The sequence below is a fragment of the Gobius niger genome, assembly GCF_951799975.1.
Source record: "Gobius niger genome assembly, chromosome: 12".
In the NCBI taxonomy this organism is placed as follows: domain Eukaryota; kingdom Metazoa; phylum Chordata; class Actinopteri; order Gobiiformes; family Gobiidae; genus Gobius; species Gobius niger.
The window spans coordinates 20,590,143-20,603,218 of NC_136863.1; the positions used below are offsets into that span (position 1 = coordinate 20,590,143).

Below are 13,076 nucleotides of genomic sequence, written 5' to 3' on the forward strand. Positions count from 1 at the left end.
TTAAAATGCGAAGTCAGCGAAAACGCTGACTCAGCATTCTCCGGTCTTCCTTTCAAAATGGCGGACTTCCGGTTTGTCAGGGGGCGTGGCCACAATAATATTTTTTTTTTGTCGTCACATGACGAATATCTGTACCGAATCTCATCTGTACCGAATCTCGTCGCTCTACGACAAAGTTTACTTCGGCCCCTCCCCCATTGGCGTAATGTATTTCGATTTTTGTAGGTGGCGCTGTCGCGCCATTTTTTTTTTCCCCAATATAAAACACACATTTTAATTAATTTTTTGCCGGATCTGAATTTTGGGCAAAGTTTGGTGAGTTTTCGACAATGTTCAGGGGGTCAAATTCCTGCTCAAAGAGCAGAAGAAAGAAGAAGAAGAAAGAAGCGAGAAAGAATAATAATATTTTTTACAAAAACAATATCGTCGCTTTCGCGACGATATCATATTATACATTTTTGGAAAGCTTTCAACGATCCGCACGCATCCGTGGGGGTCCTGGGTGGATGACGAGCGCTTCGCGCTCGTCATCCACTATATACCCCCATTCACACTATATACCCCCATTCATTTTAAAGCAATAATAAGTATAAAGGGCCCACACCTTTGGTGTGGGCTGTCACTGTTTTACATGGTGAGTTTACGGTTGACATGGGGACAGCGCTTCGCGCTGTTTTTGTGCGCTCTGCGCACTTAGGTTCAGTGCGCTGCGCGCACTGCGCTGTGATTGCGATTACAATAGGCCCTTGCGACGGCAGGCCGCTCGGGCCTAAATATACCTAAATATTTTTTTGTAAAGTCCCTCCTTTCCAGATTTCTTCAGCTAATCAGAGTGTCGTATCCTCCCGCGTTGACCAATGAGACGAGCTTTTCCTGTGAACCTGCCTGTCAGATCCAATCAGGAGGGGAGGGGGAGGAGCTTCATCATTAACTTTCAAAATTCTGTTCCTGCTCTCCTCATTTTGCAAACTAAGACGGGCTTTCTGGTCCAAGAGGGGAGGAGTTTCACATTTCACCCTATCACTCCTCACTTTGCAAACTTACAGACTATCACTTTAATGTAAAACTAATGAGAACACTCAAATTAAACATTTCCTTAAAGTCTTTCAGATTTGGGACAATCTTGGTCCCACCCCAGAATAATGAAAAATGTCAGGTCATGACCTTGGTAGGTTCTCAGTCATCCAGGCGAGTTACATAGCAACAAAGAATAAAACATTTAAAGTATGACCAGAAACACTTTTTGGAACTTTTACATGAGGGCTTTGTTCTATTATCTACTACCCAGAAACTGTTAGTACATGTGTAGAATTGGAGCTACACTTAGTTTCAAATGAAAACGATCGTGACAGGTCTCTTACATGAGTCCAGGGTTTTGTCTTTGGGTGACGGGCTGCTTGGCTCTCCTGTTCCCAGAGTGTTCGTAGCGATCACTCTGAACTCGTAATCTGTCCAAGGAAACAAATCCACCACTGTTGCCGACTCCGAGTTCCCCTCCACAATCGCAGGGGCTAGACACACAGTTTCCCATTTTACTTGCCAATACAGGATTTCAACAAAGAAACACTGAATTGGAAAAATATATATATATATTCTTACACGTAGAGGCATTTTTCCACACTTTCGAATAGACGTCCCTGAATTGTACGGTGTATTTGGATATAGGACTGTGGTTGTCAGCTCCTTTGCTCCATTGCACCGTTATGCTCTTTTCAGTTTTGTTCAGCACGCGAACTCCTCCTGGGGCACCGGGGGCACCTGTGTGAGGGCAGACACAACATGCAAGTTACACTGTTGTTTGAGAGATCAGCAGTGGTTCGAGAAGCGGCTTGTGACACAGTTGAAAAGCATCAAAGTCCTACGTTTCAAAGATGTGATGATGATGCGTAGAAATTGTAAGTTCCTTTGATCACTTTGATGAATGGTGTCATTACATTTCTATATAAAGCAAACAAGACAAAAAAAAAAACTAGTTTCTGAATGGTGATGCTGTCAGTGCCGATTTGCAAACTACTTTACACTTTAGTATTTGAACAACTAAATTGCAGTGTAACAAAAATCATCCAGTGTTTTACTTGGAGCCTTTCAATTCTTGTGTTGCAACATAAAAATAGCCTGATAGAAAAACCAGACTTCAGCCCAACTCGCAGTCTCAGAAATCAGAGAGGGATTGACTTTTTCCAAAAGCCCAGACAACTGACGATTACACACGGCGAAGCAAGTGGTTCCTCGAGCTTGTCCTCGACATGAGAGGGGAATGAACTCACAAAGTGCTAAAGCGCTAAAGATAGATTTTTCTTCCTCAATGACATTACAAAGCCACAGACACTTCATTTTGCATAGTCTAATTTCACCACCATTTCTTTTGGTTTGCCACGCCTAGAATTACATTACCTGGCTTAAATCAAATGCCACATTCCATCGACATCAAATTTAATTTACTTGAGCTTGGGACTGGCACAAAGAGCACAGCTTAAGATCTAATGTTACATTGTAAAGTTTGAAAATTTTAGCTTGTACCGTCTCTTCTTAAACTGGTCCCATTAAGGTTAAATGTTTGTCTATCTTCTCTCTTTCCAGTGCTACTGGCATGTGGCTGTCCCATTAGGAGAAACTGTTTTTGAGTTGCACTCAGGCCTATAAGCTGCAACGTAATCTGTCAACAAGTGCTTCGAGCGGAGAACCGGCGGTGGAAGCACACCCAGGCCACAGCAGGGGTCACTGCAGAGACATCCAGGGAACACTCTTGAACACCTGTCTGAAGAGGGCCTTTGTGTACGAGTAACAGTGGGCTGGATTCTCTAGGGGTGTAGTGTAAGGCGAGCTCTCACTCATCAGGAAGTAGGGGTAAAAGCTGGTGAATCATAAAGTGCTGAAATACAGTAAATGACACACAGCACGCTGCGGAAGTCTGTGAGTAGAGGTGCCTATAAAACAAGGACTCTGTCGACTGTAATGGACAAGTAGAAACATTAGGTCTTATGGTGAATGGTGGATTGTCCACTGTATTACACACTTCACTGTGGCACAGTAGGTTGTGCTCCTGCCTTAAGAACTACTTGAGTGCAATGTTGCATGGTACTGCTGTGCCTTATGAACGTCCAACTGCTGGATGCCCCACTCAACAACAGATTAGGTTGCACGCATTCACACAGGCACAGTCTGAGCACACAGTCACAATATCATTTAATAGCATTATTATAGATTACTGACAGACCCTTGTATGTCAATGCTTCATTTAATGAAGATAAAGTGCCATGTAGAAGTACTACTATGCTGTGTCTCACCTCTGACGAGCAGGTGAGCAGAGGCGGTCACGCTGTCCACAGGTGTCTCTGCTGTGCAGCTGTAGTTCCCAGCATGCTTCAGCTGAACGTTTCTGATGAGGAGCTCACCATTGGAGCTGCCATTCTGCAGAAAGTAATATCCAAGACATAAAGACTAGGGTGATATTTCATATCACGTCAGAGCACTGTAATATTTTGCACAGCTGCTATTGCTGTCCTGTGTGTGTGTATATATACTGTACATGTACATATACATACAGTTGTTACTGAAAAATAAATATTCGTGAATTAGCATATTGCTGTGAATTCAAACCAAAGAGCATAATTGTTAAACATGGCCCATTTCTCAAAACAACATTTACTCAGTTTTACAATACTAATACACTAAACTTTTACACAGTATTGTACTGTTCATTGTAATTTGCACAACAATAGAAGAATGTTTTTACCAGGTAGTGAAAAACAACATTTAGAGGACAGTGAATAAGCGTAGCGTTTAAGTACCAGGTCAAACAGTAAACACCGTTGAATAAGGTCATGCTGTTCTCTGTTGGAGAATTCTGTTTTGCTTGCCCCACAGAAAGTGAATTGGGAGGAAATTGGCCCCGTTTTATGGCGGAAAATGATTGTCTTGCGATCGAAAATAGTTTGCCATTAATCACAGTCATAATGTGATGTTTGGCCAATGAGTCAATTGACGAATGTGAACCGCGAAACCGGAGTCTACGACGGCCAGAGCAGTGAGGAGGCAGAGCAGGTCATGTCAGCGGAAATGGATGTGAGAGCAGGCTGCTATTAAAGCAGACAGAACAAGTGAGTGGGAAGAGAGATCGCTTAAAGAAATAGCTAAATTGCACTTTATAACATTACAATACTGTGTAAAAGTTTAGTGTATAAGTATTGTAAAGTACACATGGTGTCAATAACTGATAGTAATTGTTGTTATGAGAAATGGGCCATGCTTAACAATTATGCTCTTTGGTTTGAACTCACAGTTTGTATGTAACGATAGGTCTACAAATACTTTTATGATATAAAGTACAGTTCCTTAACTGTATGCTTAGAAGTTTTTAAATGTATTTTTGTACACTGGTATCCCTTTCATCAACCCTTCTCAAATATGTAGCACCAGTCCGACTTAAAATGTTTCGAATAAACAGTAAAATGATGCAGGGATTGTTCTTTAGTCTCACCAGGGTGCGCTCATAGTGCAGGCTGTCCTTGTGGAGGTCGATCACCTGCCCTTCCAGAGCCCAGATGAAGGTGATGTCCAGGGAGGGGTCATGTGACGCAGCACACTGTAACGCAGTGTCGTCTCCTTCTTTCACGTCTCCATTCGCTGGAGCCAGTGTAATCTTTGTGGCATCTAGATACAAAATAAACACATAACCAAATGAGATCAATGCCAGAATTTGGCAGGTCTTTTTTACTGGTCAACAAAGTAAACAATTTACAGTACCCACACATGTCCAACAGAGGGCAGTAAAGACCTGTGCTTGATCCTGCCAATGAATGAGCTGCCCCTATGACTGTGTTCCTGTCTTAAGTAAATATTGGGACCCTATTTCAACAACCAAGTGTTGACAAACCAAATTATACTATTAAACAACCCCTGTATACTTTTTAAAATGTTAATGTTTAACTAGATTAGGGCACAAAGGTTTAACTGAATAACTTGTTTTGGGTTCAAATCAATCAATCAATAGAAAAATCCATCCATAGTGATGTCAGATGGTATCTCCAGCTTTATGTTTTTAACTGTTCGTTTGCAACACAACAATGATTGACTGAACCATTCAATTCATATTTTTACCAAGAGATAACTTAGGGGCATTGCTTTCCCTTAATATAATAGACTTGTACATTCAAAATAAAATAAATTGAGACTTTTGTAGACGTCTTTCAATGGGCGCAAAACAGTGAAGTGCTACAAGCTTCTTTCTCTTCACATTTCACTTACTGCTTCTCCTGCTATACTGACAGAAGAAAATACAGAAACAGCAAAACACTTGTGGACTGTGGAGTGGATGAATGTATTGACAGACTGTACCAGGAGTATTTGCAAAGTGAGATGTTGTATTATTTTAAGTCTTTGGTGTACATATTTCCTGTTACACTTGCCTGTTACCAATAAGGCTCCAGTGCTGTTGGCTTTGCCCCGGTCATTTTCAGCAAAGCAGGTGTATCTGCCCTCATCGGCCCGAGTCACGTTGAGTATTTCAAGGCTTCCGTCTTCCCATATGAACACCCTGCAAAGAAATGATCTCTTCACACACTGAGCAGACGATCCATAAAATATCAAATATTAAGCACTGCGTATGAGGGTCAAAAGTGCAGCCTTTTTATTTTAGAGGATGTGGAGATGATGAAAGAAAAGCGCCGGCTTCCCAGCGCTGGATAAGAACATGAAACTGTTAAATCAGTGATTTACTGTATGAGTATTTTAGTAGGTAGGAGAGGTGTAGGTGGGAGTAGAAGTAGTACTGTAAGTAGTAGCAGACTTCTTCAGCTGTGGTGATAGCAGGAGAGGTAGGACCTTGCAGTAATATCAGTGGTGAAAAATGAAAGTATTGGTAGTGATGGTTTGGGTGCCATTCCAAACTGTGTAAACGTAAATATTCAACAAGAGCTGAAGGCACAGATAGCACTTTAAAAGCCAATAATCATGTAGACATATGCTGCGTGGTAATTCCCTCTCACTCAGTGTCACTGTGTCTGACTGTGCAGACTGGGGAGTGGCGAGGGCGGGAGCATGTCGGGGGTCTGAGGACTTTAGAGATTAGGCTTGTTGTGTCAGTGTGGAGCACAAGGCGGGGGGCGCCGCGCAAACACACAGTTTATTTTGATCAGATTAATTTTGGACGTATAATCAACCGCCCGGGCAAACAAAGTAGAGCTTATGAACACATCAGGAAAGACACCGACATCAAGATGCTGCTGACATGCGTGGCAGATTAAGAGAGTGAAAACAAAATCTGATCCCACCAGATCTGAAATCACTGAGAAGACCAAACTGTATGTGACTTTTTATGTTCACAGCAAATGGGCAGTAAATTAACCTTTTCCCTAGCCACTTTGATTAGCAACAAATATGATACTGTCTCAAACGATTGTTGTTTTACTGTTTCTGTCGTCAAACATAAATCCTGCCACATCTGACCACACGGATTATTACCTGATGACCTAGTAGTTTGGATACAGCGCCAAAATAACATTTATATCAGATCAGTCTAAATCAATCACGATTAATTGCGAATCAATCATCGCAGTTAATCGCAACCGCCAACCAAACACACTTCTGTATCTTATATTAACTACATTGTAAGCCAAGAGTCTCCAAACTTTTCACACAAGGAGGTATTTTTATTGCATAAAAGCAACAAAGAGCTACTTATGCTACAAATAGGTCTTATACTCTACTATATGAAGCTAAAAGTTTGCAGATTATGCCCAAAATGTTCAGCACCAAAGAAAATGTCTCTAAAATGTGACTTATTGAGCCTTGGGCGAGCGACCAAGAAAGGGCTGAAGAGACTGAGAGATCAACCACGATAAATAGCGATTAATTGAATTTCACAAGTGTGATTAAGGGGAGACACTACTGGCAAAACTCAATTTTTTCAGTTTTCAGGTTTTGGGCCAAATTGGTCTCTGAACATACAAGCTTTCACCCGGAAACAGAAAATATACCTAATCCTCACAATAACATGTTTAAATGTTGCGCTGATTCAATGTTCCCCCATAGACTTATATGGGACAATGCAATTTCAAGGGCCTTTTTCTCAAAACACATTTTTCTGTCATTGTGGCGACACTATGTCCACGTCAGTCGGACCTAAAGACATTTTCCAGCCTTGGACTGAACAAAATTTGGAAGATTTTTTCAGAGGGATTTTTTAATATCTAATCCCTAGCCCCATTTATTGAGTTTTGAATGTCAAAAAATACGGCGAAAATTATTTTTTTTACAAATTTTTCCACTAAAAAACAGCTTATTTTAAAATTAAACAAGATATCCAAAATCCCCTCTGAAAAGATGGGAAATTTTGGGCATTTTTAGGCATAAAACACCTTGTTCTTGTATGAAAAGATAAAATGACAGAAATCTTGCAATATTTTTTTTTCTCACATTTATGTCAGTGATCTACAGCAAGTTTCAAATTGATATCTGTAAATATAATTTTTTTCCCCCTATTCACCTGCAGTTTAACCGCGATTAAAAAAATAATTCGATTGACAGCCCTGAAGTTAAATGCAAGTGAATGTGTAAATGTAGCTCGATAGCCAAGACTGTGAGGTTATACTGAGGCTGCTGACCTGGTGGAGTTGTGCAGGAGCTCGGTGTCTTTGCTCCAGGAGATGGTGGGCTTCGGGGCAGCGCGGGGTCTGCACTCGATCACCACTCGGCCGTTTCGCGCTGCCAGCTCCCTCTTCACCGGGCTGTGCTCAAACGTGGGAGCGCAGGCTGAGAAATCAAACGTGTCATGAATCACCCGCGAGAGCAGGAACATGTTCATTACGCACAGGAATAAATTAGTGCCGTTTTGAAGCCAGCATAAGATTCAAATTACATCTCAATATAATGGAGAATAACAGTCAGATGCCATGTTCCATATCTCCTAGTGACTGAGCTGCAAATGCGACCTTTAAGGTTTGACTCACCGAACACACGCAGCTCAGCATTGCCGTAGATGACCCCGTGCCGGTTCTCAGCGATGCACTGGTACATCCCCGCATCTCCAAATGTCAACCTGCTAAACGTCATGTCGCTCCTTCCCAGCTGTAGGTAGAGATACACATCACAACTTCAGCAATTATAAGAGCTGACATCCACCGAGATGGAGGTGACAATTAGAGAGTCTGAGTCGGATTTGCTTCATGTATAATGAAGTATTTAGCATAAGTCAAAGAGAGTAGCAGTTTACCATCATTACGGCTGCCTCCCCTGGGCATTTCCTTGTTTCTACGAGAAGCTACACAATGCAAGCTGGCTCCCACTCCATAACAACAGGTAGTATTTCCTGACACAGTACTCCCCGTGCCAGCATCCTGACAGCACCGCAGCACAACACTATATAAAGCTGCTGATGGCTGCCTAATATTTCACCGCAAAAGCAATACCATGACAATACAGATTTACAACTTTTTTTTTTTTAATTCACCGGTTTCCCATTTTTGAGCCATCTGATGTGCGGTTTCGGTTTGCCGCTGGCTACGCAGGACATGGCGTGTTCGCTGCCAAGTCCTTTTTCGGTGTTGTTGATGTGCTCCACCCACTCTGGGACAGCTGTGGCAAACACAAGAGGAGAATGCGGCAGATTTGTAAATACACTGTGAATAATTTGACGTAGGACAAGATCAAGGCAGGAATAAAGTGGACCAGAATATTTTAAAACAAAGGGCCCGTGTTACCTTCCACAGACAGCCTTGCAGAATGGTAGTCCTTTCCTTTAGAGTTGATGGCTTCACACTGATAGGCGCCAGCATCCTCTATTTGTATATTATTCAGATGCAAGTGAGCCCCTGCCATGCGGACCTCGTGATTGGCCGGCATGGGGCCATCCAGCTTTTTCCAGCGGATTTCAGGGACAGGGCTGTAAAAGGGGGAAGGAGAGAGAAGAGTGAAGAGAGTGAATCTCACCAAAGTGAAAATTTTGTTCAAATACTTTAGCGAGCATGCATAATTTGGAATATAATTACGGGATTGCTCTGAAATGATGGTGAGCAGGTTTGTTTTTGATGAGCCCAAAAATAATTTGATTACCAAATGTTTTAATTCAACCTTGATCATTTGAAAGTGGTGATTGTGTTTTGTTTTTTTGCAATCTATTACGTTCTAGGCAAATGTTGGAGAGACATTTCGCACATACCCAGGATCAATACACACTTCACAACACAATTCTTTGATAACTGTACAACATCTATATTAATCTCTTAACCCCCACCTTAACCCCAGCACATTTTCTCCAGTTTGGCATTACCCAAATCTAAGCTTCTAGAAACGTGAACAAGTTCGAAAAACATGACAAAAACAAGACAAAAAAGAAAGAAAAATTGTGACAAAAAAAAAGAAATGAAAAAGCAACACAAAGGAGTCAAAAACGCAAAAACAGAATGCCACACAAAAATGACGAAACCATGGCACCAATGCAAGGGAAAAATCTTGGCTCAGTTTTGTAGGCCTTAGCTTTCAAATGAGGCATTGCACTGGCTTATAGGCTGTACACTCTCCAGTCGAAAACCCCCGAATCACGTCCCGAAAGTTATGACGATGCTCAAACTTACTTCCCCAACGCAAAACATTCCAAGGTGATATTTTGTCCCACCATCGCTGTTGTGTCTGGAAATTTGACTTTGAGATCGGCGGGATATTTTCTGATGGGACCTGCAACAAAGCCAAAGCAGCTGTTTACGCCAAAATATAAAACTACCTTTGTCACGATGTAAATGACTGTATTATTTGTAAAGGTCAGGAAATAAAAGCGGAGGTGGGCTACTAACGTTCAGCCAAAGGCACCAGGGGAATATAGTTGGAGAAGACGCTCTTTGAAATGGACGGGCTTGACGCAATACAGGAATAGTTGCCGCTGTCGGAGGCGTCCACTTTGGAGATGTAAAGGTTGCCTGTTATCTGGGAGACAAAACGCCTCTTGTCCAGCGGGATGAAGGTGGGGAATTCATTGAGGATCCATCGGAATGACAGCTCGGCTGAAGAGAGTGAAAGGGAACGGGAAACAAACAAACAAAAGCCGTCCATCAAAGAGGAGCTCCGACACATAGCAACAGTGATGGAGAGAGCAGAGGGTGACATGCTGCGAGGGTGGCGCAGTCTGAACAATGCAGGCCCAAAAATAGCATGATCACTTTGAGCTATGAGGGGGCTGTTGTCAAGTATCTATTGACCTTTCAGGCTGGCTGCGAGGCATTAGTATGTTTGATTGGGTAATTCTCTTTTTCGGCTGGATTAGACTTCACAATAGCATGTTACTTTTGCTTGTTGCTGGTGTGTTCAAAAAAAGCTATTATTATGAAACAGTTCTGCTAATATTTAAAGATAGAATCAATTCATGCAACGGGGCCAACTGTGGATTGCATGTCTCGAAAGAAAAAAAAAAACACTCTCAATCTGGGAGCTTCTATACCAGCTTGCCATTGTCGTCTTAATAAAGAAGCTCATATAAATCCTCGCCTAAATGATAGTAATGAGATAGTCATGTCATTACTTTGCACCTCTGAGAACGTCATGAAGGGCAACTCAATCCCAAGACAACAGGGGATAAGGCTTTGGTTCATTTCATTATTACTCTAATTGAGTTCAGAGAAGAGCCCCACTACAGGCTGGAGCTGTGCAAAAGAGGTTGTAGCTCTATGCGAGAATGAGAACTATTGCTTTAGATTAGACAAAAGAAAAGCTGACAGCAATGACATCCATGACCTCTCTCGCACTTTTTGCTCCGATGCAGAAAAATAGTGTCTTTCTAATTTGGTGCAGCTAAGAGTGTACTGTGTGAGGGCACAGCCAAGAATAAGATACTGTGGGAGGAATAAGTAAGTAATTCCATTTGGAATTTCTAAACAGTGTCTGCTTAAACTAATACCACCCAAACATTTACATTTTATCATATTTTACTGGCCATAACACGTAAACATTCACAGGACAGGGAGGAATAAGTGAGTACATGAATCTCGCTGAACGGCAACAGCTTTGTAAAGAGGAATGGTCCTCAATGTGAAGTATGATGCAGGGAGAATCATGATGTGGGAGTGCTTTGTTGCCTCAGGGACCTTCACAACGTGCAATCATCAAAAGAAAAATAGATATTTTTGCAGGAAAACCTGAGTCAGAACAGCATGGAATAAGTAAGTACACCCCTGTATTAAATAGCTGGCTGACCCTTCTTTTGCATCAATAACTGCTTTCCTGTAGATGCACATTAGACGCTCGCAATGATCAGGATGAATCTTGGACCATTCCTCTTTCCAAAACTGCTGTAGTTCAGCAAGATTCAGACGGTGTACTCACTTACTCCTCCCTGTCCTGTGAATGTTCACACGTCATGGCCAATAAAAATATGATAAAATGTAAATGTTTGGGTGGTGTTAGTTTAAGCAGACACTGTTTACTCATTCTTGTGATTTTTGATGAAGATCAGACCACATTTAGTGATTTAGTGAGTAATTTAGGCAGAAATGTGAGAAATTCCAAACGGTGTACTCACTTTTTCCTCGCACTGTATGTCAAAAATAGCAATGGATACTCTATGTAAACCATCAGCCTCTTCTGCTGGATGAGGGGGTCGACCACAATCACGACGCACTTAGGCAGAGAGTGAGACACGGGCGGACACCGTGTTGATTACCTGGATAATGTGGAGGAGGGGCACAGAGCAGCACGGCGCCCTGGCCCTCTTTGACGTACACCGACTCCCTCTCCTCTGATGAGAAGAAATCAAGGTCTGCAAGACACAAATCAAGACAAATTCCTTTCAAGAGCTACTCCAAACTCCTGAACCGTCTATAAAGATTCCCAGAGCGTTCCCAGCACGGAAGTCATATGTAATACTTTTTAAGCTGCTTGGACTTTTCTTCAAACTCTGCATCTCATTAAACTTTCATGCACTAATGGTATAAAGATCAGATACATTTTAACGGCTACTTTCAAAAACGCAGTGAAAGTGCTGTATTATGGAATTACATCATCCGCGGACTGCCCTTTGCACACAACACTTAGGATTCGTCGCGCCCGTCCTTTCCAATTTCAGACCACTTTACATGCGACTACATCTCTGGGCATTTTCTCCCCTCGCAGGGCCATAAATCAGCTTACGTATGGGCCACTTACATCCAAACTGGACGGAGGCAGAGCGGCTGATGACCGAGCCGTGCTTGTTGGACGCCAGACAGGAGTAGCGTCCCACATGTGTGCCTTTATTGGGGGAGCTGATGACCAGATTTCCACCGGCTAAGCTGTAGTGGCTGTTTTGTGCGTTCATGTCAATCTCCTCACCGTCAAATATCCACCTGCAAAGATCATACATCACTTACTGCCCAAAATCAGCTTTAAGCCTCACATAAATGTATCTCCTTCATCTGATAGCACAGCTCTTGTGAATGATAATGAATGGTTTGTTTTTTTAAATCAGTGAATGCATGTCATTAATCAAAAAGAACTCGCACGCCGCAGTTGATAAAACCTTTCAAACAATTAACATAAGGTTAGCCATGGTCAAAACTAATTTCTGTCCACTTTGACATGTGATATTTCACTCACCAACACAGGGGAAGATGCAGGGTGACATCATTTGCATATATTTACATGTAAATTGCAACTGGCTGTCCAAAACCTTTAATTCAGATGGCAAAACAAGGCAGTAGGCCATGGTGGCAGTTTGATCATCTTCATCTCTTTTACCTGTTATGTATTTTAATATATTAAAAAGCTGTTTTAGCATTAAATTCTATTAAAATTCCTTTATGTAATGAGTTGTTTCCATTTTTAAAGGCATACTGCATAACATTTTGGATTATACTGTTGCCAACAATACAAAACGTGCTCCTAATGACCAGCTAGGCACCGAAAATGCGATTACTGCTGTGGGTAATCAAATATTGGATTTGGATTAAGCCTGTATAAATCTCATATTTGGCTGCCTTTATTCAGCATCTACAAGGTGACGAGCTGGAGACGTCAGGTTTAAGAGAGGTGAGTGATAAAGGGCCATTGCAGGACAACAGGGAATGAAGGTACAGGGAAACAAGTGTGTGGGTGTCGATGGGGGCAGTAAGGGT

At 42.0% G+C, this 13,076-nt stretch overlaps 1 protein-coding gene across 2 annotated transcripts in view; it reads right to left on the reverse strand.

Annotated features, from left to right (window-relative positions):
- The window catches only part of LOC306971243 (contactin-1a-like), a 64,059-nt gene that overhangs the window by 10,218 nt on the left and 40,765 nt on the right, over positions 1–13,076 (reverse strand). For both annotated transcript variants that reach the window (XM_079567458.1, XM_079567457.1), the window contains 13 exons: positions 12,130–12,308; positions 11,648–11,743; positions 9,789–9,995; positions 9,573–9,672; positions 8,700–8,881; positions 8,450–8,574; positions 7,950–8,067; positions 7,605–7,752; positions 5,409–5,536; positions 4,481–4,653; positions 3,288–3,411; positions 1,600–1,758; positions 1,362–1,511 (listed from right to left, as the gene is read on the reverse strand). In XM_079567458.1, coding sequence (XP_079423584.1) covers positions 1,362–1,511; positions 1,600–1,758; positions 3,288–3,411; positions 4,481–4,653; positions 5,409–5,536; positions 7,605–7,752; positions 7,950–8,067; positions 8,450–8,574; positions 8,700–8,881; positions 9,573–9,672; positions 9,789–9,995; positions 11,648–11,743; positions 12,130–12,308 — 1,889 coding nt within the window. The remainder of the gene's footprint in view (positions 1–1,361; positions 1,512–1,599; positions 1,759–3,287; positions 3,412–4,480; positions 4,654–5,408; positions 5,537–7,604; positions 7,753–7,949; positions 8,068–8,449; positions 8,575–8,699; positions 8,882–9,572; positions 9,673–9,788; positions 9,996–11,647; positions 11,744–12,129; positions 12,309–13,076) is intronic.